This window comes from Cimex lectularius, unplaced genomic scaffold (assembly GCF_000648675.2).
Source record: "Cimex lectularius strain Harlan isolate CLEC.00 unplaced genomic scaffold, Clec_2.1 scaffold5, whole genome shotgun sequence".
Classification (NCBI taxonomy): domain Eukaryota; kingdom Metazoa; phylum Arthropoda; class Insecta; order Hemiptera; family Cimicidae; genus Cimex; species Cimex lectularius.
In genome coordinates, this window is record NW_019392993.1 from 136,302 (window position 1) to 163,784 (window position 27,483).

At 33.9% G+C, this 27,483-nt stretch overlaps 1 protein-coding gene and 1 long non-coding RNA gene across 3 annotated transcripts in view; one reads left to right on the plus strand and one right to left on the minus strand.

The window, feature by feature from the left end:
- The window catches only part of LOC106664923, a 40,175-nt gene extending 21,993 nt beyond the window's left edge, over positions 1 to 18,182 (minus strand). The window contains exons 1-2 of the long non-coding RNA XR_001340247.2: positions 18,037 to 18,182; positions 1,931 to 2,075 (exon numbers count right to left, since the gene is read on the minus strand). This is a non-coding gene — a long non-coding RNA (uncharacterized LOC106664923). The remainder of the gene's footprint in view (positions 1 to 1,930; positions 2,076 to 18,036) is intronic.
- LOC106664922 (matrix metalloproteinase-2-like) overlaps positions 1 to 27,483 on the plus strand; it is a 90,098-nt gene that overhangs the window by 33,632 nt on the left and 28,983 nt on the right. Inside the window, exons 2-3 of one of the 2 annotated variants that reach the window (XM_014391009.2) lie at positions 9,872 to 9,973; positions 14,240 to 14,403. In XM_014391009.2, the coding sequence (XP_014246495.1) occupies positions 9,872 to 9,973; positions 14,240 to 14,403 (266 nt within the window). Of the gene's footprint in view, positions 1 to 9,871; positions 9,974 to 12,079; positions 12,098 to 14,239; positions 14,404 to 27,483 lie in introns of those variants that run through there. The other variant, XM_014391010.2, reaches the window with a different exon arrangement.

A 27,483-nucleotide genomic window follows, 5' to 3' on the forward strand; every position in this document is an offset into this window, starting at 1 on the left:
AAGTAAAGTTTTCATTCTGCTGATTATTATTATGTACAAAAATTTCAGCCTTATGTAAATACATACTATTGAAATTTTACAATCATGAATGTTGAATTATTGTATAAATATTCCACACGTTGGCTTTATTTTCTTTTAGCAAATCACTTGTCTAATGAACATCACTTTCTAGTTTATGGTCGCGATACGAGGAAGAATCATTCTGAAAACGACCTAAGACTGTCCCTATTTATAGTCTTGCCAACCTAGGGTGAAATAGTGAAACACGTGTCGACGTTCTTCATTCCCATGAGTCACGCCTTGAGCAATCCTGACCGAGGGTTAGCATCATTATTGTAAAAAAAGGGCAACTGGATGGTTTTCGATTTTAATGGTTTAAGGTGTTTCCGACTTGCAACTATATATGACTGAATAATTGTAATGATCAGTTCTCCCGAAGGGTTCTGCATGTGACGTCTTTTGACAAAGCTATAAAAAATTCCCATGCTCTTGACTAAACTTAAGATTCAGATAAAAGCCACGTGTCCTGACTCGGTGGGAAACGGCTTTTTAGCTCAATTAGCACTGATTTATCAGCCTCGATCCGGCCACATGTCAAGTATATATATTTCTTTTTTCTTCAACTAATGCAAAAATGGACATTTTAATCCCTTGTTGATAAACTTAGTGATAAAAGAAGGAAACGTGACATTTAACAGCTTCATAAAGGAAGAACAAAGATAGGGTAAATAAATAAAAAATCTTTGTTCGGAAGAAGCTTTTTCTTGTACTGAAATTTGTCGACATGACAAAACATCAGTCGTCATTAGGGTCAATTTCTCCTCATACAACTCTCCCTGTTTCTTTCACATCTTAACGTCCAAACAAAACAAGTTAGAGAAAATTTTTAATGTTGATCTTTATCACATTCATCATTTATGAAAATCATATTAACGATTGTCAATAGTGATTTTCACAAGAACACGGCTTAGGATAACAGAGGTACAGGTAGTGAAAATGAAATAAGAAATGGAAACAATATACATGGAATACAATAAACCACAGACAGAAGGGAAAATTAACATAGAACATAATTGAATAGAATTGTCTGGAAAGGACGACAATACAGTTTAAAAAAAGAATAAAATGTAAAATAAAGCAAGCTAAATGAAAGTCAATAACAAACTATTAGTAATGGACGGATAGGGGACAGAGATAGGGATAAAGGAAGCGGCCACAAGGCCTTCTGCACCTCGACCTGAGTAGATCTATTGTGCTCTCCCGTTTTTTATAACTCACTGGCCAGCTTCAGGTTGTTAATCAACCAGCGGCTGCTCGTAGGATCTTGAGGTTTTCCAGTCCTAGTCCCAAGAATCTGCACCTGCATAGACCTTCACCAAAACATGAGTTCTGTGGTCTCCTCCTCTTCCTGGCAATATCTACACAGTGTTTCTTCTGTCCGGTGCATGTGCTTTCTTAAGTCGCAGTGCCCTGTCAGGAGTCCGACCAGAATCCTGGTTCGCTTGCGGTCGCATTCCAGTAAATTGCTTTGTAAGTTTTGGGGATAGCCCTTCTATGAATCTTTTGCATGCCTCATATCTGTGGTATTGTTCCACCTGGTTTTGGACTCATTAAGGATTCATTTTGAGATGTATCCTCTTTTGTGGAAAGATCCCTCTTCGGCCAACATGTCAACTTTTTCGTTGCATTTATGCCGCGATTGCCCAGGCACCCATGCCAGGATCAAGACATTAGTGTCGCTGACTTCCGCCAGGTCCTCCATTCAGGTCCAAACACTTTTTGCCTTCATCTCGCATCAGGGCCTTTAGTGCTGCCTGATTCTCAGAGAAGATGGCTATCTTCCGGGAATGTATACCTAGCCTTTTTATTTCCCTTGCGCAGTCGATTTCAATCGCTATGATTTCAGACTGGAAAACTGTAGCATGTTTACCTAGTTTACTGTCGGTTCAGTCTTTGGATTCATCCCGAAGACTCCAGCCCCGGGCCCTTGTCGGTCTTGGAGACGTCAGTGTACCAGTAGGAATTTGCGTTTAGTGGTGATCCCTTGGCTCATTCGTCCCAGAAGAAAACAAGCGCTTAAACAAAAAATGTGGTTTAATAGTAAAAAGAAATCGGCACACAATTAAGTAGAACACATTTTAATACGATAGAGGTACGAGTAGAGAAAGTGTAGAACAGAAGAGACATCTAGAACAGAAGCAATATACAGTCGAACAACATGAAGTGTAATGAACAACAGAAAAAAAACTTTTGTCAAAATAAAAGGAGAATAAAATGTAAAATAGAGCAGGACAAGTTAAACTAAAGAACAATAATAAAGAGCAGAACATTGGTCAAAGCATAACGGAAAAAACAACCAGGCAAATGCAGAATAGGACAGAACAACTAAAAAAAAAAAATCCATACATAATGATGTAGATCAGAGAAAAGTATAACTTATTAACGACAGTTCAATTGTTTGTTTTGATACAAATCTTATTTTAAAAATTTTGTAATTGTTAAAGTTAGTATAAAATACCGTATCCCTTCTCTCCGCTAACATTGCCAAGATAAGTGATCCCTGTAGGCCAGAATTAAATGCATTAATAAATAGGTACTAAGCAGGGTGAAAGGTCTTGTTTGGATTGATGCCAGCAGGTCGATCATCTCTGGATCAGCGAATTCTAGTTTTGTATCAGCTGTGATTATCGTGCATTCTCAACAGAAAATAAAAATAATGTATTTTAAGGCTAGATGAAAAATATATACTTTTGTTTGTCTATTAATGGCGGTAGCATTTCCTTTAGGTTGTTAATAGAATAAATGTATAATATCGTTGCAAAGGGAGGGCCGAGGGATGTTGGGGATGTTGTTCACACTTTCTTGATTATTTCTGATCATTCTACACGCCTTGTTGCGCCTTCCACTATTTTTACCCCAAGCCTGGTAAGAATCCTCTTCTATTCTCAAAGCTAGAAACCCTTTAAAAAGAATATGTTAGGAAAGTATTTACACCGTCGATAAATCGACATTGAACGGCGGTATTTGAGTTGTCAAAGAATAAATAAAAATTATATTTCGTGAAGTGGTCGGGAGAGGTGATGAGACAGAATAAATCAATAACCATATCGTTTTTGTTAATCTTTGTCAGCAGAATGAATGAGCCTTCTTCAGTGAACTTGGCCTTAATGACGGTCAGAGCAATGCCACTGATACAGCCCTCTTACTTGACAAGATACTGGATAGAACTTGGACAAATTGAAAATTGTCGGACCAACTAGACCGTAAATTGTTAAGAGAAAAATAACCTTCTCTCTCGCTCTCTCTCTCTTTAAAAAAAATCTTAGCAACCCAAAAAGTATGGAAAAATATCTTCCTATGATCTTTTAAAACGTGTTTCAAAGTAATAATTTTACTCGTAGGGCTATTCATATGTTTTTTGGTAACTGCGATTCATGGAAAATCCCATATTAGGCTGCCTCACCTACGTCAATAATCTAAATTTTACAGATTGAATAATTTCTAAATATAAAACTTGTTTAATCCGTAAATATAGATTCACTAATTCAGAAACGTTTTCTCTACCTGTCATGTGATACTCTTACATGATAACTTTTAAGACTCAAATGCCTCTGAATCACCAGTTTTATAAAAAGAGTTTCACTGTTTGTGGATGGAATTTGTAATTGTGTCACTACTGACGGTTTGGTTTACAAGGTTGACGATTCTACGGCTAGCTTTGGTGGTAGTTACTAGCTGTAGGAGGTTATGGAGCACTCGAAATGGTTGATGAATTTGGAATGACTTACAACGATGATGATTAGAGCAGTTTAGGAAGATAAGATGGCTATAAAGTTGTCCAAGTGTATAATACGTATATGCGAACAAAACAGTAATCAACCAGGAAGACAGTGATGATTATAATTGGTGTTAAAGATGTTAAGGCAAGGGGTAGTTATGAATTTTTATTTATGATTAGAGAAGAATAAGGGTTAAGGATAGTTAGATGACGATAGTAAAGAAGAGATAGTAAGCAATAGGTTAAAACTAAATAAACAGTAATTCCTTGTCAAAGGTTTATACCAAGAAACGATATGTAACAGACGAAGATCATCAGTGACCATTGTAAATGTTTCGACGACAATTTCAAATAGCTACTCGTGATAGAAAATGAGCTAAACTAGAACAATATTTTAGAATTATACCATCTACAGAACGAATTATATCGTAGAAGCCAGGCTACATATGAATGATTATTAGAGACGTTTGGTGATGGTTAGAGTTGCTTATAAATTGTTAGTGATAAAAGGATGGTTACACATTTTTAGTGTGTTGAGAGATGGTTGGAGTGGTTGGACGTAGTAGGCATATATTGGTTAGGGGTTTGTAGGGTTTATTTTGGTTAAGGGTTGTAGTTGCGTATTGCTTATAGTAGTTAGGGTTGTTGATAAATGGATATTGGTAGTTAAACCTTGAGGTAGAGTCTATTTGAGTTTGTTAAGGTTAACGGCTAATCAGGCGTATGTTTCGGCTATTAGGTGAAGAAAAACCGCAGTCACCCACACAAAAGAACCTTTATCCAGGCTATAGAGTCTGTTTAACACTTTAAAACTGAACTCTGAACATAGGACAAAGGCAGGCGCACACTAAATCTATTAAGTCGAGGAGCAAGAGGCTCCTCGGGCACCCTACATCCTATATATCTTATCTATATCACTAATGGTTAAGGTAGTTACATTCAGATGTAGAGGTTTGGTCATTTGAGATTACAGGTGGTTTATCGTGGATAAGATTGTCTGGTTAGTGGTTAAAAATATTTTTATTGCTATTGGCGGTGTTAAAAGTTCAATAACGGGTTTTTACTGTTCGAAGCAAACTAAACGGAAGGTTGAAGATGGTTATAGTTACGTTTTTCCAAATTTATTTATTATCTGCAGCTATCCCTTATGGAAGTTACTCTTGTGTTATTACCACAACCAAAACTAATGATCTAACCTTAGCTAACCATCCCTGAAAATTCCGAATCATTACTAACCACGACCTCCATTATCCAAATATCCTGTGTTTAACCATCACTAACCTTCCTTAACTTAATAATCCCTACCCGTCGCTAACAATAAAATAAAATTTAAAAAAACATAAATTTGTTACTATAATTATTACCCTAAGCGTTACTAGTTAATCATGATGGAGACGAGGTTACAGGAAGCGGTGGTTTAATATTCCCCAAGTACTGCACCCTTTGGTTTATTGTGCTTTTTCTAGTTCCTTAGGTTAGTTCAATTGGTTCGGTGTTTCTTTTATGAAGCAGAAGGTCATTGATGCTATTATTTTTCCCAGGTCATCTGGGCACCCTAGATTATCTTCAGTGAACAGTTGTTTCTCATTCGAGAATAATATGGGTAGTAGTTGCACTTCCAAAAAAAAAGGATCTTTGTTGAATATATCCATGCTTTGTGTTTTCGAAGATACCAGTGGACCTGTATAGACCCCATTATTTCCTGAAATTAATCTTTAGCTGTATCAATGTGTGTACTAGTTTGACGACCGTTCTTATACCATACGTAAACTGTGTCTGGCACCTCTAGAGTTCAACTTTTATTTTTGTTTATTTATTTTGCTTTGTGCGGATCCATTCTTAGCTCCTGGGCCTATATTTGGTCTTTGAGGTTCTCCTCTTTCTAGTTTGTCTGCTTGTCCATTACACAGAATTCCTTTGTGCTCTGCCACCCAATATTGTTAGGTTTTCCGAGGTTTTGGATACATAATACGATTTTGGATGTGACAGTTTTATACGGCAATGTTTTTAGGTCTGCTTGGCAGTCTGATGGTATAAGGTTTGTTGTATTTGTCTTGCAAATCCTCTCCTACACAGATTCCTTTATGTACTGGGACCCCCTCATAGTGGTTAACAAACAATAATTATATTTTTTTTATTTCATAAAAAATTATGGTGAATGCTCGTTTAATCACGCATTATTATATATTATCTGTCGTCGATATAAAATGTATGAACATCTATAATAAACGATACTTTTGTTAGTGATAATTCCACTTTATGTTTTTCACTTGGTTAAATATTCAATTTTCGACAAATTTAGATTTTGGTAAAACGTAAAAAAAGCTAAGTACATTATACTAATGAAGATAGAATTATACGAAAGTTAATAGGGAAGAGGTCGAACGCGGTTCATGGCCAATCAGTTCCATTTAACTTGTTATATTGCCCTTTATCTGCAGGTTATGTTTTATTTTTTGTTTTTGAGATCACCGACCTGTGAAACATTCCTTTTATCCTTTTTGGGCATGGCGAGGGCATAGGCTGAAGGATAAAGACAGTGGTTGACAATTATGGCTATGGCACGTTAGAAAATTGTTTCAACAGCTGCTGACCCAGAAGTTTTTAATCAGAAACCTTCCACGTTTAACCTAATCCTTATTTTTTATTTGGGTCGTATCGAAGTTTTTATTATTTTTTTAAAGGGCATCAATAATAACCTGTTTAAGGTTACACGTTTTCAAAAACGTATTTATTAATAATGTAACAGTGCGGATAATTATTTTACTGATCTCTTTTTAAAAATACGATACATTGTTTAGGCATTTTGACTAATCCTCGTTCAAAACCACCAATAAAGTGTTTTTTTATGATTGTAGGCAAACAACAACTTGGTTTCCTGCTTTTTAAATTTAAATTTGACCTTTTACACGTCGAAGACAAACAAATCGAGGACGGTTTCCTTTTGAATCGACACAATCCACTTTCAATCAGTTTCAAACATAAAAGAAGTGAGTGACATCTTAATGTTGTAATGGCCGGAAGCTAGAAAAACGGGAGTGATGAGAAATCGGACCAGAGAGTACTGGGAGATTTAATTTGGCCCTGGGCTCCTCCACAATGGCTTCAATTTGCATAGAAAAAAATCCTGATATAAAAATATTCAAATCAACCTCAATAAATTAAATATGTGAGCATCTCCCATCATTTTTAAATAAGGCTAATCATTTCTGGAGACAGCTTTTTCAAATCATTCACATCCCAACTAAAACCAACCCTTTCCATAGGATGGATTACCCTAAATGTTTTTACTTAAAATGTATGTGCAATAATGAATAGTTATCTAAGAATTCCTAGCCATCCCTAACCATATAAATTACCATATACTGATAGATTTTTAGAACCCCAAATCACATCAAAACAAGAATTAAACTTCCTACGAATCTCACAATCAACAAATCTAACAATTTCTCTTAGTTTTTAACCATCTCATAACCAAAATTTAAAACTCCGATCAGACAAACATATTTTAACAATGTCCAGTCTAATTATAGCTAATAAATTTGAACTATCTTTTATCATCTCCCAACATAACTAACAACTTCTTCCGGTTTCTAACCTGAGAAATTTCAAAATCATAACCATTCAGAACAAGCATATACTCAGAATCTCTAACCATCTCTGACACCTTTAAACCAACCATAACCATTCTAATCAAAACAAACATATTTTAAGTAACTCTAACCATCTCTGACATATTTAAACCTTCCATAACGATATATTTATAAACAGAATAAGCTTATTTTAACAATATCTTACCATCTCTGTCAAACTTAAACCATTCCTAACCATCTAATCGTAGCTAATAAATTCTATGTATGTCCTATCTTTTTTGAACGTAACTAACAACTTCTTCTAGTTTGTAACAATATCTGACAAATTTCAACTCTTCATAACCATTTCTGATCAGAAAAAACAAATTTTTACCATCTCTAACCATATCTGAAAAATATAAGCCTTCTTTAGCCTCTCAATCATAGCTAAAAAAAATAACATTCTCATAACCATATATCGTAGCTAATAAACTCCAAGTATCTCCTATCTTTTTCGAACGTAACTAAAAACTAAATTCACTAATTTTCGTAGTCCGCTTGACCAATTAATAACATTCAATTATTATGGTTATAAAGAATTAAAATTCGTCAGATATGGTTACAAACTAGAAGAAGTTGTTAGTTACATTCAATTAATTAAGGTTTTTAAGTTGAGATAAAAAGTCAGTGTCACGAGCGGGATTCGAACCCACGACCTTCAGCTTGATACGCCGCTACTCTACCAGTTGAGCCATCATGACTTCGATCCCCTCGGGCTCTAACACAATTACACGACATTTGAAAAATGGCAAAAAGGAGGGAAAATTCAAAAGGTGGGGTTGAGATGGGAAGTTAGTGCCCGAGGGGATCGAAGTCATGATAGACGAATTTTAATTCTTTATAACCATTTCTAATCAGAACAAACAAATTTTTACCATCTGTAACCATATCTGAAAAATATAAACCTTCTCTAGCATCTCTAATCATAGCTAAAAAAAATAACACTCTCATAACCATCTAATCATAGCTAATAAATTCTAAGTATCACCTATCTTTTTCGAACGTAACCAACAACTTCTTCTAGTTTGTAACAATATCTGACAAATTTCAACTCTTCATAACCATTTCTAATCAGAGCAAACCAATTTTTGCCATCTCTAACCATCTCTGAAAAATGTAAACCTTCTCTAGCATCTCTAAGCATAGCTAAAAAAAATAACGTTCTCATAACCATATATCGTAGCTAATAAATTCTAAGTACATATCTCCTATCTTTTTCGAACGTAACTAACAACTTCTTCTAGTTTGTAACAATATCTGACAAATTTCAACTCTTCATAACCATTTCTGATCAGAAAAAACAAATTTTTACCATCTCTAACCATATCTGAAAAATATAAACATTCTCTAGCATCTCTAATCATAGCTAAAAAATAACATTCTCATAACGATGTATCATGTCTGAATATGAATTTCAACATGGTCTGGTATTTAACCATCTATAACAAATCGTTAACACCCTAAGCACGCTCTTTAATGGCCATATTATGAAACATGAAATGAATTAAGTTTGTTTTAAAACAATTTCACGGTTAAGGGTAAAGTAATACTATTTCTGATGAACCTGTTAATGATGGAAGATATATTTTGAGCCAGAATTACATTGATTAATCTCTAAAGAGATAGTAAAATATGATTAAAAACATCTTTAATTTAATTGACATGTTGAAGGTTTCCTTGTTATATTTCTCACCTCATTGCATATCCTTAATTTTGCACTTAACTTACATGTGACAATGTTAGAAAAAATAGATGAGCATGATTTTACCGGTTTCCTGTTCTGACTAACCAATTTGTCACAACAACCATCTGTTGGAGCCACATGCTTCTCAGCAGTTTTATGAAATGACTTGAATATTCGTCTGTCCAGGAAGGCATAACGCACTAGAAATTGACATATGACGAATTGGCTTTTAATATTTTATTTAATTGACTTAATTATGTTAACCTTTATAAAAATATAGGTTTTATAAGGATTAGGCTTTTTAGAAACAGTTGCAAGCTGGGTCGAGCCTAGGTAAACCTGGGTATCTTTTATTTTCAATTCCAGCAATCGTAAGATGATAATACAAGGAAATTAAAGTTTGAAAACATTATTCACGACGGGTTGTATGTTGTTTTATGTTCATTGGGGAGTGTCAGCCCTTTAAGTGAATAACCGAAACAAGCTGAAGTCGAGACGGGGGTTGGTATTTCTACTTTTACTTAACAACCCCGGCCCTACAGGGCGTTAACATTTAACTTGTGAATTCCAGCGGCGATAATGAATTCGATAAGCTTCGCTGAGCACGCGAATAGAATGCTCTTTCATAAGAAGAGAAGAATGAGTGACAATAAAAAAAAGAGAGCCTATTTTACCAAGGATCTAAAGAAATGGAATCATGTTTTTAAAAAAATCACTCATAAATAAGTACAATTTTAATTGATAATTTATGATAAGAGTATTTTCTCTTTCTTGCAGATATCCTACTTAACTCAGTTTGGCTACCTCCCAGAATCTGACCACGAGACTGGATACTTAAGGACGGATGATCAATTAAAACAAGCAATGAAGCAGTTACAGGTTTGTTTTTTATATTAAAAAAATAACTCGATATTTTAAATCGATAGAAATCATCCAAAGATTGAAAATTTGCACGATAAAGGTTGCTCGTTCGAATAAAACGAAATTCGTGTTAATTAAGAGTCTCAATTATGCAATTTCGCTTCCGACAGTTAATTTCTACTTAATCAATCATCAGGCAATTTATGCCGCGTTGTTATGTGACTGTAAAACTACAAAGGTGGACTAAAACGTGTCTGTACAATAAAAATGTCATTTGGCATTAAAATACACTAAAATAAAATATTATGCTACAATTTTAATTTGATGATATAACATATATATTATATATGTTGGTTGAAATATTCATAATTTGAGTGAATGTATTTATTAGCGTGAACATTGGAGTATGGTCGAGTGTGTTTGTGATGGCGAGTACTCACAGGCATACCAAAGCAGTCTAGGTTCTTTACTTTTATAAATTTGTAAAAATACGCGATTGTGTGTATGTATTTATTTGCGTGAAGGGTTAAGTATATATGGACATCGTCTTTGATGGATTATCGAGTGCCCACAGACTTGTCATGCCAATTAGAATAACTAATAATTTATATTTAGAATAAGTAGGATAGTGAATGAGAGTTTTATTGTGTATGAATGTATTTATTGGCGTGAATGAAGCTGAAAAAACGCCCTGTCGGTCTTAGGAGAAAAAAAAAAATAGAAAAACCACGAGATAGAATCGACATGAGGAGCCGACAATGGCCCTAGCAGCTAGTCGGCAAAAAAAAGTACTATTTAAATATCTGCACATTATATTATTCGTAAAAATAAATGTTTCTTGAAGTGGCACACAGAAAACCAGTTATGCTTTGGGGTTGGATTCAGCTCAGTCAAATAAAATGTTAATTTGTCTATATTATTATTACAAAACAAATTTTTATTAATGCCGCTAATGTCGGTAAAGTAGGTAAGTAAATAATTTTATTTATTTTTTATTTTTTAGAGAGGGGGTAACACAGGCAAATCACTTTCAAGCCCGATATATTACGAAGCAAATGTTACATATTGCACTAATGTTTTATAAAATTTGGCCGAACATATTTTGATATAACAAAGGGAACAGGCTACTTTTATTATTGAAGTAGCCTCACTCAAGAAATTACACTTTTAGTTTATCTGCGGATGTGAATTCCCCTCGACTAATTCAACGAAATTTTTGACGCATTTTATAAAACGAATATATGACAAATTTGCAAATTTTCCGTTACATTCTGTCAACCAGAGAAATACCAGTAATAATATTAAGAATCCCTAATCATCTTTGACAAATTTAAACCCTCCATAACCATCACTAATCTTACCTAAAACATTTTAAAATCGCTAACCATCTCCGACAAATTTAAATCTTTCATAGCTAACTCTAATCATGCTAACAAATTTTAACCATCTCCAATCATAACTAACAAATTGTGACAATCTCTTGCCATCTCTGATAAATTTAAACCATCTATAAACACCTCCAGTGATAACTAACAAATTGTGACCATCTCTCGCCATTTCCGACAAATTTAAACCTTCCATAAACCATCTCTAATCTTAACTAACACATTTTAAAAATTCCTAACCATCTCTGACAAATGTAAACCTTCTCTAAACATCTCTGATTATAGCTAACCAAGTTTAACAATCCCATAACAATCTATCTTCGAACATGATTTTCAACTTGGTCAAGTTCCTAACCACCTCTAACAAATTCAAATCACTCCAAACCTTTTCTAAGAAATTCTAACCACACTTAACCAATTACAATCATAAATGAAAAATTCTGAAAAAAATCTCTAACCATCTCTATTGATGATTAACAGTCTGTAACATTCTGATGTACGGTTTATTACCATGCTGTATAGTGGAAGATGTATTTTATTTTATTTTTCATTTTAATTGTAAGCATTTATTTAGTTTATATTTTACATTTCATTGATTTACTGTTAATAAAAAGGGTTTCCACAGTAACAAAAAAAAAATCTATTATTCATCTACGGCTCCTAGTATACCTACGAGAGAAACTGGAACGGAGATTTAAAAAAAAAATGCTTCGATTAGCGGAAATATTTTTTCTCATCTAGGGCGCATTGGCTTGTAGTAAGTATCACCAAAGTTTCTTTAAAATCGGTGTTCCCCTCGTTAGATCCAAAACGAGATGGGAATAACTTCAGCAGTTTTGGTAATATAACTTTTGTGAATTTATGATAAACAAGGCCATATTTCAACAGAAAGGTCCTCTCCTGAATATTCCAAATGTTTTATCCGTTTTACCAGTTTCCGTCCAGTTGGCAATCGGCTATTCGACAGCATTGTCCGTGATCTCTCAATAATATATGCCGACGTTTGAATTGACGTGCCTTGATAGATAGGGGAAATGCATTTTTTAAAGGGTCGATGGATCACAACTGGAGCATTTCACGAGATTAGACCCCACGGTTAAAGGTACGAGCGCAAAAATAAACAAATATAAAAAATGAAACAAACAGGTAGGAAAAGTGTTATCGAATTAGTTGAAACACATGTAAAAAATTAGTAAGTCCAAGTATTTTATAGAAACAAAAAAATAGGTGGTTGTGTTACCTGATAGTGATCATTAATATCATCCATCAATGTGGTTAGAGATAGTGAATCTAATTGATACCAATCGGAAGAAATGATTACTGATCATTTGAAGTGATCATCTATGCTATTGTTAAAAGTGGCTAGGAATCAGTAGAAATTGTAACTAATATTTAGAGACTGTTAGAGAAGGACAGGTATAACCAGTAGGTACCAGACACCAATGAATTAGGTGGTTATTTTTATAGTCGATACAGTAGATATAAACCGAAGAATTATGCTTAAAAACCACCATTGGCCGGTAGTGAAGTGTGTAAGTATTTAAAGTAAGTATGCCCCCGAAAAGGGCATATGATGCAGTGGTAGTATTGAGCACTATATATTCTCGGATAGGCAGCGGGCCCCGACGGTAGTTTGCAGTGCCATTCACACTGTCGATGAAGATGATGGTTGTAGAAAAAGCTTTTATTGTTGTCGAGTGGATCAAGGACAGCTGAGAGCGATGAGTGTAAGATGTTGAGAGGATTGCTTAATGCATGCGTGGCTGCTTCATCAGTGAATGTGAGAACTCTTCGACGCGACTGACTTAAGCCAGTGGAGTCCTGCTTAAATATAGGGTGCTGCAGGTTCATTAACTACTGTTTGGAAGACGTAAGGATAGTCGAAATATGCTTTACTAAAACTTCGGTCAAGTCAGCACCAAATCACCACATACTTTTGCTTTTCATGAGTTTCGATTGTGCAAAGACAAGTAGGAAAAAAGAAAGACTAAGTGACTGCATTCCGCATCATCCTTTATTTCAAAAAAGAACCTACATATACTTCGGACCAATGTTTCTCCTTTACACCACAGATACTTCAAACACACTGTCCTTTGCATCCTTTCATCACGACCGTCGCCTCTGACGACCACGCAATTGCTTCGGAGGAGTTCCAGGTTCACGTTCAGATAATAGCCGAATGGAGTAAACATACTACTGACATCGATTTAAGGGTACGGAATAGAGCATGCTAAACCTTACAATATCCAGTCATCAGAATCACAGTCAACCTACCTACTAATCTCAGCACCTTGTGATTTTCCAACCCCCATCACAACGACCTCAAAAAACCCTTTATAGATATGCTAATTCATATAGATTTTTAAGGTTCTACCATACTCCCTTTACCATAACCCATTAGCCCAATATGTCCATGTTCCACCCCTTTACCCTACCAGGCGATTAAAATCCCCTTCGCCAAGGACTAGACCCAACCTCGTCAAATGACTTTTTTGCTTCAATGAAGAGTTCCAGAGAGATTTTTTTTTCTTCGTCGCAGTACGAAATGTACCCACTTGATGAAGTTGTGGGCATGGATGATACAAATTGATTGTTGGATAAAGTGCATAAAAAATTTGGACAACTTTCGAAAATATTTAACAAGAAACTTAGTTAGCAACGCGATCGATAAGAGTTGATGTCGCTTCTTTACAGGTTTGGGAATCATATTGATTGTTCCGGAAAAATGTTTTTATGCTACTGTTTGCTATATAAAAGGGTTAATTACTTTGAAATTCTAAAACGTTAAACTTTTGTGGATCGGAGTCGTTTTTTCTTCTAGACTTGTTTCTTGTGGCCAGTAAAAGTCTGTTTGATTGTATTTGACATTGCTTAAACTTTTAATTTTTTTTTACCACAGCGTTTCGGAAACATCCCTGAGACTGGCGAGATGGACGAGGCGACGAGGGCCTTGATGTCTCTCCCGAGGTGCGGCGTCAAAGACTTTCCCGTCGAGACGAGCCGGAGAAAAAAAAGATTTACAGTCCAGGGTGAAAAATGGCCTTACACCAACTTGACATGGAGGTGAGTTTGAAATTTATACAAAATACAGTTTAAAAACCCAAAAAGCAGGCCAAGGGGGTTGAAAGCTGTGAATTCAAACATGGAAGCTGTAAACGATTGTTGATTGAATCACAACATACGGGCTGTTAAGATCACTAAACGATTAACATTCCTAACATATAAGGCGAGACCATATGCATTTTAAACATCGGTCACGAGGGGTATAAGAATCGGTGGACTGCGAAATTACTTATCTCAATAAAGATATCATTTCTTTCATTCTCCTACTTTTTTCATAGTTTACAATCCAATTCATAGTCAACTATTTTTTAAAGGTACGGCCTGTTTTAATCAATAAAAATTTACGCTAAAGAATAAAGTTGGAAAAGAAATTGATCCATCCCCGAGTAATTTGAGTCAAGCCCGTACCATCATAGCGGTGCATAAAAAAACTAAGCCCCCTTGCAAGTTGCAAATCAAGCGCCTAGTGAGAGAGAGCAGCACAGTCAACGAACAGGTCTTGCTCATAGCCACTAGATAGCACGAATACCATTTTCTTCTCTTATTGGCAAAGGACTTAAATACAGTTTATCACTTATAAATATACCATAAACTAGATAAAAATATTAAGCCATTAAAACTGTTGAAAATCATTTACGTCACGGGAACCATAATGGATGGGATACACATTATTTTTGTACTAAAAATAATTGTAATGTTTCGAAAGATGACATTTAGTGCATTGTTTCCTACCTATTAACTAAAAAGAACTTTCCCTGCTAAAAGTTAAATTTTTTTCTTTATTGATTTGGAGAAGGAGCTTGTTAATCAAAATAAATGCAATGGGTATTTTACAATCATTGTGTTCTTTGGTGTAAATTATTAAATAAATAAATAAAATAAAAATAAGGTAATTTAAACAGTACTATTTAGACAAATTAAAGTTTATACGTCCTCAAGTTTCACTAATTTCTGGAATCCCAGTCGAAGGAAAACCTACATCAAACAATAAAGCCTGAAATAACTGAAGATTTTTATGCTAATTGAATATATTTACTAATATTATTTTTGTTTTCTCAAATGTTCAAATGTCTCTTATGGATTATTTAAAGTCAATGGCAAAATTTGTTTAACACAAACTTGATTTGAATTGAGAATGTTTTGCATTCAATGTTTCGGTGAAATGTTAGTTTTAAAATATGGTTTTTCTTTATTTACTACAGTGCTGTATTGCTATTTACTTTTCACTAATTTCTAAAATATACTTTTATCTTACTCAAAATTTGCCAATACGTAATGACATGTCTGACAGCCATACATAAGATTTTTTTTATATTAAATTAAAGAGGTGATAAAAACGGGTGGTTGGGTCAATCAAGGATGGCTGATAAATTTAGTTCTTATATTAAACTAGGTTACTCATTGGATCAATCTGAGCTCATAATAACACGCGTGTAACATGAATGAAATATCTGGTTGGTTAGATCTTAGAGAGGTTAGGCTATGGTTCATTAGATGATTAATATGGAGGATTAAGCTGATTAGAGCTAGCTAGCAAGTGTAGCAATAGTTGTATCAAGGATAGTAGGAATATGGTTATTAGTTAGAATAGGGTAGTAGTAATTGGTCATTGGTATCTGACAAAACACACACACAACATGTAGATTCAATGATGATCCAATTTATAGGTTATAAGGAGAAAGGAACTACCACCTACATTATATTTCAATGCAAACCAACACTCATTGGACATAGGGAGATGATGTTCTGGGATAAAGAATTCCACAACAGCGATCAATGATCTCAGGTTGATCTGAACTAAAGAACTGAGAAAAGGACAATAAACCAAAAGACTGCAATGGTTATACCCAACCCTCCGCTTCCTAACCTCATTTAACCACCATCAACTACCATTTATTATGCAACAAAAGGTAATATACAAGAAGGATGTACTACATGTGGTTATTGATGTTTAGAAATCGTCAGTGATGATTGGAATTAGTTGACTAAGGTTGGGTTAAAAATCATTATAAATGGATACTGATTGTTGCATTAAGAACATTTAATGATGGTTAATTATGATTAATGAAGATTAGGGATGGTTATCAAAGGTTAGATCACTATATGGAATATGTATTGGTTATTGGTGATAAGGTATGAGAAGCCACTATATGGGATGGTTAATTACTCTAAAATTACTTGAGTAAACTTTTACGTTTGTCTTCTTCGTCCAATACGAGAGTAGTAAGTTAATAATTTCACAAAAATATGAAGTCTTTTATTTTTATAATTCCGGGAACATATTTATAAATGATAAATAAATTAGAATACATGATGAAGTTTTAACGCCATATTATAACCTGTAAGTTACTTTTTTAAGCATGTCAAAGTTATAGAATTGAAAGAAAAAAAAATGTATAGCTTAAACTTTCGACATCTGTTGTGCATTTAGCCCGGCAAAAAACTAGGTTAGGTATCAGATTATGTTGATACCGGTAATTGCGGACCACTCGATTGGAATCTTGCATGTCCCATGATGAGATGGCCACAGGATCGTTATTCTTGCAATCTTGCAAGTTTACCCATAATGTGTCATAAATCATGGCTCTCTAGGAGTTTATACAACAAACCGACGGTGAATTTGAATGATTAAATAATATGAAAAAAGTAGAATCGATTCACTGAAAATCTCTCAATACTTTAAGCTTATTAAACGACACTGCTCACGTCGCGTACTTTTATGAAGTAGGTTTTGTAAAAACTATGAGTTGTCAGCTTTGTCTAGCTTTTATTAGAATCTACTTTGTTTCAGTTGAAAATTTACTTAGTTCCATTTTTACGTGAATGTTCTTTGGTGGTAGCCTTTTTTTAAAGGGGAAAAATATAAATTTTTTAAATTGTGTACAAATGTAAGGATTGCCCCCTTAATAAACATTATTCCCATTTTATTTGAGGGTTAAGTATAAATGGAATAATAAAATTAAACTTTTTTATCAATATTTTGAACTCATGAAAATCATAAAAACACAAAACCATCTTTTGTGATGATTAATACTATCTATGAGATACTAATATCGAAGGGGCCCCCGCATGCAGACGATAAGTGATAAAAATTGCTCACAGTAGGGAAAAAACTAGTATTTAATTATTGTTGAATAACTCAATTGTCAATAAAGTTAACTTTTTAAAAATAAAATGTATTTGTAGTCTGTACATATCAAAATACTATTACAAATATGTGCGTATGTGGTTTTTTTTGCTGGTCACAATACTAACTGGTCGACAATGCCCCTTGAGGACACATGTTAAGAGAAAAAATGTTCTCGGTATGGAAAGTATGGAGAGAGAACATGTAAGAATGTATTTATTTGCGTGACTAACTGTGGGCACGGGGATACGGCGGAATAGAGTATCTCAGGGATCTGTCAAACTAGTTACTGGACTATCGAATACATCGCCTCTCCAACTTTTAGTTGTATATACAGGTTCAAAGGTTCTACGTGCATGAAAGCATTTATTTACGTGAATGGCTAAGGATATATGGACGTGGTGAATTAGGTTAGATTTAGTTTAGGTTTTTAACTCCCTGTTGTGTTTGCTTTTGTTTGCACCTTGTTTGTTTTTATTGTTTGTTGTTATTGTTTTTTAACGTACCTTTATTGCATTAGTATCACGTGTGAAGGGACTTATTTATACTGAAGAAGACGCTACATGTCCGATGTATTTCAGTGAGATGCGGTAGCATTTAGCCGACGACTGACAGAAAATAGTGTTCACACAAGAAAAAAAAAAGAAAGTCGTGAAAGAAAAAAAATTGCTATGCCAACAAAACAATACGATTCTACCAATACATCTCAAAATATGAATAATTATTACTTCTCTATAATAGTATATTATAAAAGGACAAAACGAATAAAGGAAAGAAATACAGAGAAACGAATATAAACGACACTATTAAAAAGATACATATAAATTAATATAAATAAAAGCATACGGAACAACAAATCCTGCTAGAATAATAAACGCTACTATACAATCGTATCAACCAGCATAAAATTTTAAAATTCTGAAAAGTTTATTTAAACATAGATCTTCAAGAAGAATGTGTATTACCCCTGTAAAGTAATTAATAAATTTTCAGCAAGAGTAAAGAAATGAAGAGTAATATTGATACGAAGATGAACGAAATAATTACAAAAGCTGAGACCAAACCAGAAAATATATGTATATCAATGTACAAGCGTTTATTGAGATTCACCAAATTTAAATACCTACTTTAAAACATTTAAAAAAATTAAGTAATGTATATATTTTTTGGTTATTTTTTCTGATTTTGTTGTGTATGTATTTTAGAGTTGTTATATATATTAGTCGATTTTTTCACCTAGGATAAGAAAATAATATGCAGGATGATATTTCATGAGATTAGATAAATAAAAGATATAAAAACCGAAAGACGCTTTGTAATAAGCCCTATTTAAAACCAATTTACACGGATTTTTATGACAAACACAAAATAAATATTTTAACCGTTAGAAAGCTTAATTAGTTTCAAGTGATTTCTGTGACATTATAAGTGAGGAAAATAACAGTTTTGACCTTAATAATTAAAACTACTAAATAAAATTCAATAAAAATTGAACTGACAGGCCTCCCCCGGCATTGGACGTGGAATCACCGATTGAAATTGAACATTTTTGGAAATTCAAAGTCGAAAAATATTAGACATGTATCCGAGCGTTCTTGCCAATGAGCCCTAGGAACAGGGAAAATTTATTAAAGTTATTTACATAATTTAAAAAAACATCGGATTTTGTCTTTGTTGTACTTGTATTTCAAGATCATTTGACTTTCATCCCGAAACGTTGTCACGCCCCGATATGCTGACCCTAGGGTCTATTAAGGGAGTTACCCCGTCATCTGGCTGGGTCGCGAGACCCTGAAGCCAGATGTCCAAGTGATCGTCCCTTCCCAGGGGGCTGTCGACAGCTAAATTAAACCAAACATATCAAAATTGTGCAGGATAAAACAACCTCACTCTTCCCATTTTCATTAATCATTAATGAACTTTTATTATAGTACAATACGATTGTACATGGTGAAAGCCCCTATTGCGAAAAAAAAGTTAAGTTAAAGCACACATAGGAAGTTGGAAGTCCCTAATATAAATCTAACGTAATACACCACGTTTATACTCACTTAGCTATTCACGGCAATAAATGCTTTCTTACAAGCAGAGCCTTAAAAACAAAAAAGCCAAGAACTGTCGGACATTTGTGTAATATTTTGTGACCACGTCCTTAGCTAACCCTCGTTAAATTGTTATGTGAAAGTGCTTTGGTGGTGCCTTGAATAACGTTGGTTTTATTTTTGAAGGTAAATTTTTCTTTCTTATATTGTCATAAAAATTGAAGGTTGTTGGTATAGGGTCAGAGTAGACAAATTAACCTTTCTAACGGTTGCAATAACTTTGAATTTGCATAAAATCCCGTGGTTAAACATTTTCTCCTAGGGTCTCTACTGGCTCTCCATCTAATATTTTGCGACTTACTGCTAAAAGAAATTTAATTGAAATTTTTGCATCTGTTGCCTCTTACATGCAAAGAGAAGCGATAAATAACTAAATAGTAATAAAATTAAAAAAAAGAACAAAAAAAACAAGAAGAGCACCTATGTATAATTACTGGAGTACATATTAAGGAAATTATTGTAATGTATAAGCATTGTAATTAAGGATAAAGCGACAATACTGGGAAAAAATTTATAGTTCTCTTTAAACGAATATAAATAAAGAAAAAACAAACCCAATACCTATGCAAATAACATTAGGCAATTCTGAAAAGATAAACAAGATTCTACAAATATCTCGAAGAAATGTATATTACCACTGTATAAACTATAATTAAAAAGAAAAAAAATTACATTCAGGGAAAAACAAATTTATTGCTGCATTAAACGTAGTAAATAAAAAGTGAACTAAGCAACAAAAAAAAGGGGGATAAATATTTTTATTTAAACACATGTGAGAAAAGCACAATAAGGTAGGGAAAAGTTCTTACAAAATCCAGTGTTTACTTTAAAGTTGAATAAAGTAAATATGAGATAATTAAATATAAAAAATTGTATAATTAAAATGTACAAGAATCATTTTGGCATGTATACCAAAGTAATTAATACAAATCAAATTTAGAAGGTGTCTCTCTTGTGAAAAAGCGATAAAACTTATAAGTCGTGGTTGGGAGAGTTGTTCTAGTTTTGTTAAGCCCCCTGAAAGGATGGTTGCAAAGTTGTGACAGGTAAAAGGACGGGGGTGGTTGTCCTGCGCTTCCCGACATTTACAAAATATCAAGGTCTAAAGGGCATAGTAATTACTAGCGTTTTGACCTTCTGGCCGACCTATAGGACGGAGTTTTATCGCTATTCATTGTAGCAAAGGGAAGAAGGCGACGACAGGAAGAGGGCACCTAATCGAGGGACCTTAATATCTGAATCATACGGGCGCCGGACTCCCTGGTGACGATGACGCTGACAAAAATTCCGCTATTTCATCGCAAAATGTCTCTCAGCCCGTTTGGCATTTTATGAAATTATTCGGCGGGCGTTTCTCCCTATGGAGGTTTAATTTTAACCCATTCCTGACTAACTCATATGCTTTTACTTTTCCCATTACCATTCGGTATATTTTATTTTCTTTCCTACTCAATTTTGTAAAAAGATATAATAGAAAAGTCAGAATTTGGTCTCCGATGTGTAGAAAGGGGGAAAAATCGCGTGACCCAATCTATTTGGTAAGATAGAAAGGGAATAAAAGCCTTTGTGACTAAAAGGCGCCACCCGGATGAAAGAGGAACGACATGGCATAAACAACGTTATTTCTATTTGTAAATCCCTTATTTAATCATTCCCGTCCATGGGAAGGATGTCAGTTGTTTTGGAAAAACAAAACTATTCCATTAGTATGACAAACATCTAGGGGTATCGGGGTAAAAAGATATACCCTTAAAGCACTAATGAAGTTTGTTGGAACTCAACAGTGACCTTCGAAATACAATTCATGGAAGTGTTTTACTGGAATGCCTATAACAATGTCAAAATGTTCGATCTGTTATCTATTTGAATAATTAAATAGTTAAAAAAAGAATAATATGTAAAACAATGACTGTACACTGGCAAGCACAATTTGTCTATGAATATCCAGCAATTATTTCTTCCTAGACGTTTCAATGAAACACTTTCAAAATCAAAAAACTTTCAAAGTCAAAAAACATTCAAGAATTATTTACTGAGTTATTATAACTTTGAATCTATTTATTGGAATAATTTATTATTATTGTCGGTATAGTAAAATACTAGTGCTTATCATGTTTCTCTCTATTCTATTTTCTTCTTTTATAATGATACTAATACTTAATAATAATAAAAATACTTAAAGATACTATATTAAATTGTTAAACGTAAAAATACTTTGTTCAAATTAATTTTACTATGATGTCTACACACTCTCTTTCCCTCTTTCCTATCTCTCATTATCTTTCTCTATGTCTCTCTTTCTTTCTTCCTTTCTTACTTTGTTGTACTTTCATGCCGTAGTTCTCTCTCTCTCTCTCTCTCTCTCTCTCTCTCTCTCTCTCTCTCTCTATNTATCCACATAGTTAATACATTATACACTGTTTTTTCCTTCTTCACGTGTTACACACTGATTCCGGGTGTCGTCACTCTCGAACTTTCTTTTTATCTTTCCTTCCTCTCCCTCTCCCTCTCCCTCTCTCTCCCTCTCTCTCTCTCTCTCTCTCTCTCTCTCTCTCTCTCGCTCTCTCTAGTTATATTACACTCTTTATCTCCCCCTTTCCTATCTCTCATTCTCTCTCTCTCCTTCACTCTTCCTTTTCTCTCTATCTCACTCTTTAGTTCTCTCTCTTCACTCCCTTCCCCTCTATCTTTCTCGTTCTTAGTTATCTTACTCTTAGCTTTACTTTCTCTTATACTTATATTCCTTTATCTTTTCTCTGTATATTCTGTCTGATTATTGTTATATTCTGTTAATCTGTTGGTGTTATTCTGTTTCTTTCACACTTTCGCTCTCACACTTGTTTTATCCTCTCTCTTTCTTTCTTTCTCTCTCCCCTCTCACTCTCTCTCTCTCTCTCTCTCATCCTACTAGTTATCTCACACTCTTTTCCCCTTCTCTCTTTCTCTATCTGTCACCCACACACTCTCGCCCAACAATCTCATAATTTCGCAATTCGGAATGAACTATGTGGTATTGGTCGAAATGAGGCCATCGAAAAACGATCAAACAGAAACCATAAACTGTAAAAAATATTTTAACATTATTACCTCCTTTAAACGATTAATAGACCATTTGTGCTAAAGAAAAGTAACCACACTCGTTAACTAACGACACTTTATACTAAACCGCCATAAAAAACTACCCTGTCATAAAAATTACACCGACATAAACCTGGCAACTTGTTGGAGAGTATCATATCCAGCTGTTTATTTACTGTTTTACGACCGAAATCCTAGAATTTCTAGATTTTTTTTTTTTAATTTAAAAGGTAGTGAGCGTTTTTGAGGCTCTTTAATCTTGATTCAGTTTGTGATTTATTTCTTTGACTGTTTTATTTATTTATTGTTTTCTTTTAAATTTATTATTAATGCATTATACTTTTACTTTGTTGATTTGTCTTATTTTACTTTAATCCTTTACCTATCTATTTTTATTCACTTATTTATTTATTTATATGTTATTTTATTTTTATTTACTTATTTATTTTTTTCCTAGACTTTAAAAAATTGCTTGTTATAAAACGTATGTATATTGTACATTTCAGATTCTGTTGAAATGAAAAAATATTTAAAAAACAGGACTTTTTTTAATACCATACTCAAAAAGGATGAAGATGTAGAAAAATGTCTAACTAAAACAATGAAATTTTACATAAAAGGATTTTATGTTTATTTTTTTCTATAAATTGTACAAACACTTTCCATGCTAATATCTGATAGATTAGGTCTTTAAAGATTCTTGTTCGAACTGGGAATGTGACGAGACTGCCTAGCAATCTCTGGATGAGCAGAACCTAAATGGGATTGCAGTCTTGAGAAAATCTATAGAATAGGGTGCGGTGCCCGGGCCTTGACGCGTGGGCGAAAACTGCTCCGATTTAAATGAAGGGTAGGAAACCGCATTGATTGTCCCTTGAATGAGACCTCTACGGTCTAATCTTGGATCACGAGACAAAAGGAAGCTTTTCTTAATAATGCTTGAAGAAAGAAAATCTACGAAAAGTTGGAAAAGTATGATTATTGTGACTTATTTTTCGGTGGTTTGTAAATTTCTGAAAAATCCTTGGGATTGAATGTTATGTCTGTTTTGAAATTCGCATCAGATTTAAATTTTGACTATCAGATTTTAAATAAAAAAATTATAGCTGATTTGATCTGTAAAAAAAAGAACATTAAAAATCGTCCTAATTTTTAAGGTTCTTTTTTTTACAGATCATATCGACGATTTTTTTTAAATCTAGAATGAATCTGATAGTCAAAATCCCTCGCAGAGGAAAATAAACTTTCTCGAAAATTGGAAGGATTGCTGCGACCAGTTCTTAAAGGAATATCAACAAGAGATAAGGACGCCTCATTTAAGTTGACAAATCAAATAAAATACTTTACTCGGAAAATTAAGTGGACTTTACAAACAAAGTATATTTATAGTAATCAAGTATATTTATTGAACTGTCAGTGAAGTAGATTTTAATCATACTCGAAAGAAAACAATGCTGATGTAAAGAATAAATAACTTAGATTTTTTTTTGGCAGACAAAAGTTTGAAAGAAGTCAGACGGAGGCTTGATTCTGACAAGGGGGGCGTTCTACGATAACAACTGACTCATTTGTACTAATAAAGCTTTATCACAAGGGGCGTCTTCAAAAGCTTTTTTGTTCCCATAACTTAACAAAAACGCCTAAAAAAATACCAGAAATAGTTGTTAGGAAAAATAAAAGAGAAAAGAACGTCCTCTGTGCATGAGACACACGAGGTCTGTAATAAAACAATAAAGAACGGACTAACGAAATAAACACCAACCGATGATCAATAAATTATATAGGTGATAATGAAATCTGTAGAATTATAAATAATTTATGATTTACGAATATAAGCTCAATTTTGTCATGATACAAGGCTAGTGTCTACTTTGAAAAACAAAGCACAAAGCACTACAAGACGGACCGAAAAATGAGTACCAAATAATACTGAAGTTGTTTTGGTTTGTAAATAACAATCCTTGGTATGCCGATCCAAAGTCAAAAATCAGATATAGAAACCGATGAATTACATCCATCACAATACCACATCAATCAATAGATCAACAGATGAAGCATATTCAAACTTAGACAATAAGAACAAGGATGGACCAGACAGTGGGTTCCAGGTCATAACGGAATTTGAGGGTACGAGGCAGCATACACCCTAGATAAAAAAGCACCCTCGAAAAAAAATCTTGTGACATAAACAAGAACCATATTAGCCAAAGAACTAGAAACTTGGGGAAAACACGATAATAAATACTAAGAAAGTATGGAAGGTATGATACCCCCTACATACCACAGTAAAATATGTTTTAAATGTTGAGTATTAACATTAACCAATGTCGACTGTTACTATTAAACTGAGACAACAGACTGGATAGACAGAAGAACAACTGTGCAGATACTGCCAGGAAGAGGAGGAGTCTGCAGAACACATTCTATGTTTCTGTGAAGGTCTATGTAGTTGCAGGTTCTTGCAACTACCACAAGAGAAACCACAAGCAAGATCCTACACTAAGGAGCCGCTGGCAAAGCTGTGGAGGCTGATTAATAACCTGAAACTGGCCAGTGAGTTATAAATAACAGGGGAGCAAATTAGACCTATTCAGATCGAGGTGCAGTAGGCCTTGTGGCCGCCTCTTTTATCCCTATCTCTGTATTAGCCAAAGGGGAGAAACTTGGGGAAAACTCGACAAATAATAAGAAAGTATGGAAGGTATGATACACCCAATATACCACAGTAAAATATGTTTTAAAAATTGAGTATTAACATTAAGCAATGTCGACTGTTACTATTAAACAGAGACAACAGCGTACATCCCATAGAACTGCTTTGCTATAGCTAAGAAAAGGATCTACATAGGAGAGCCATTTCTGAAAAATGAAGACCTCGATACCATACCATGTTATACGTGAACGATCAAAGATTCCCTTCAACAGACAAGACAGGAGAAACCCCTGGACGTTTAGAACTTCGAAGTTGAACCTATGAGCAAATTCAGAAGAGGTAATCGCGAAGGTGTAAAAGGAGGCTCGATTGGCTTACAAATCCCAATTGGAAAATTTACGTACCCGACCCAAAAAAGGACAAAAACTAATGTAAAAAAAAAATCAGCCATGAACCCTTCAAAATTTCAAACTAAACTTTCTAAATGGCGGACACCTAATAAAAGACTAATTCTACAAGATGTGGTGTATTATATGGCACATCTGAATGAGATTTCCAGCCAAAAGTTGGCTTTTTATTTCCAAGAGGAAACAACGTGAACAATTGCTTCTCAATTTTCTTTTTATTTGGGGAAATTTTCAAGGAAAACAACTAGATAAATCGTAAAGTTGTTGTTCCTAGGGGAATCTTGACCTCATGTTTCACTGTCTAGAAGCATCTAGACATAAGTCATAATCAAGTTATCTATTATCTCATTAAACCTTTCTACTGTATTATTGTTTCATTCAATTTAAATGGAATTGTTGTACTGTTCACTGGATTGAATATATTTTTTGTACTATATAAGCAAATAAAACATCAGAATTAACACATGATAAATCTAACATTTCATATAGTTATTTTAAAACGTAACCATTCTCTCTCTCTCTCTCTCTCTCTCTCTCTCTCTCTCTCTCTCTCTCTCTCTCTCTCTCTTTCTTCCTTTCTCTTTCTCTTTCTATCTATCTCTATCCCTTTTCCTCCCGTGTCTCATCAATTTCTTTATCAGGCATGCAATTAATGTTCTTTAACGAACGGGATTCAAATTTTTAGACACTTTCTTTTTTTCCATTTTTAAAAGGGAAAAATTTTAAATCTCGGCGGTCTACACTACTACCCCTAATTATTTCAAATAAAATTATTGATTATTTTTACGCCAGTTTTTACAATATTATCTGATATTGATTGAAACAGCTGCAAGTACTGATAGCTCTAGAGACAAGTGAGATAAAAGTAGGATTCATCGTCTTGCTCCGCTTAATACCCAAACGTCGCTTCATCTAACCATATTTTAATGACTTATTTTGCAAGAATAATACTTTCAATAAATATGTATGTAATATCTTACATTATACTCTATTTCTGATAAAATTGATATCAAAAAATGGCTTTTGTTAGGTATGTTCTTTGAATGTTACTCTATATTTACAATTATTGGTGAGTCGTTGTATGTATTTTATAGGCAATTTTTTTCTTCAAATTATATTAGCAGAGAATAACACCTGACTTTCGTCTGAATCGAATAGAATAAATCTAATAAGTATTTTCAAAACAAGGCCAATTTGCAAAACGAATCATCGAGTCGCCTCTCCCTTCTTAATACCCTGATGACATCGAGTTATCTATCCGTAATCTTTTCTTGCCTCGTTTTGCAAGGATGGCACTTCAATATGTATGTAATACTTTTTTAAAAAAGTGGTGGAAAATGAGCTTGTGGTTTTGCACGTTATTTAAATGTTTCTCTAAATTTTTTGTGGGTAATTCATTGTATATATGTGAGCTATTTTGTTTCCAAATTGTATTGGCAATGAACAATTCATTACCTCCTTCTGAATTGAAACAACCTATTCATATTGAAAGAATCAACCATAAGAATTCAAGGTTAAGTGGCAAAAGAAGGATTCATTGTAACGCCTCTCCCTGCTTAATACCCTGACGCCGCGTCATCTAGCCATAATCATTCCTGTCATATTGGTGAAGCCTCAATGTGTATACATTATCATAATAGTTTCAATAAAATTTGTGAAAAATGTTGTGTGCTTGGGTTAGGATGTGTATGTTATTTTAATGTTTCTCTATAT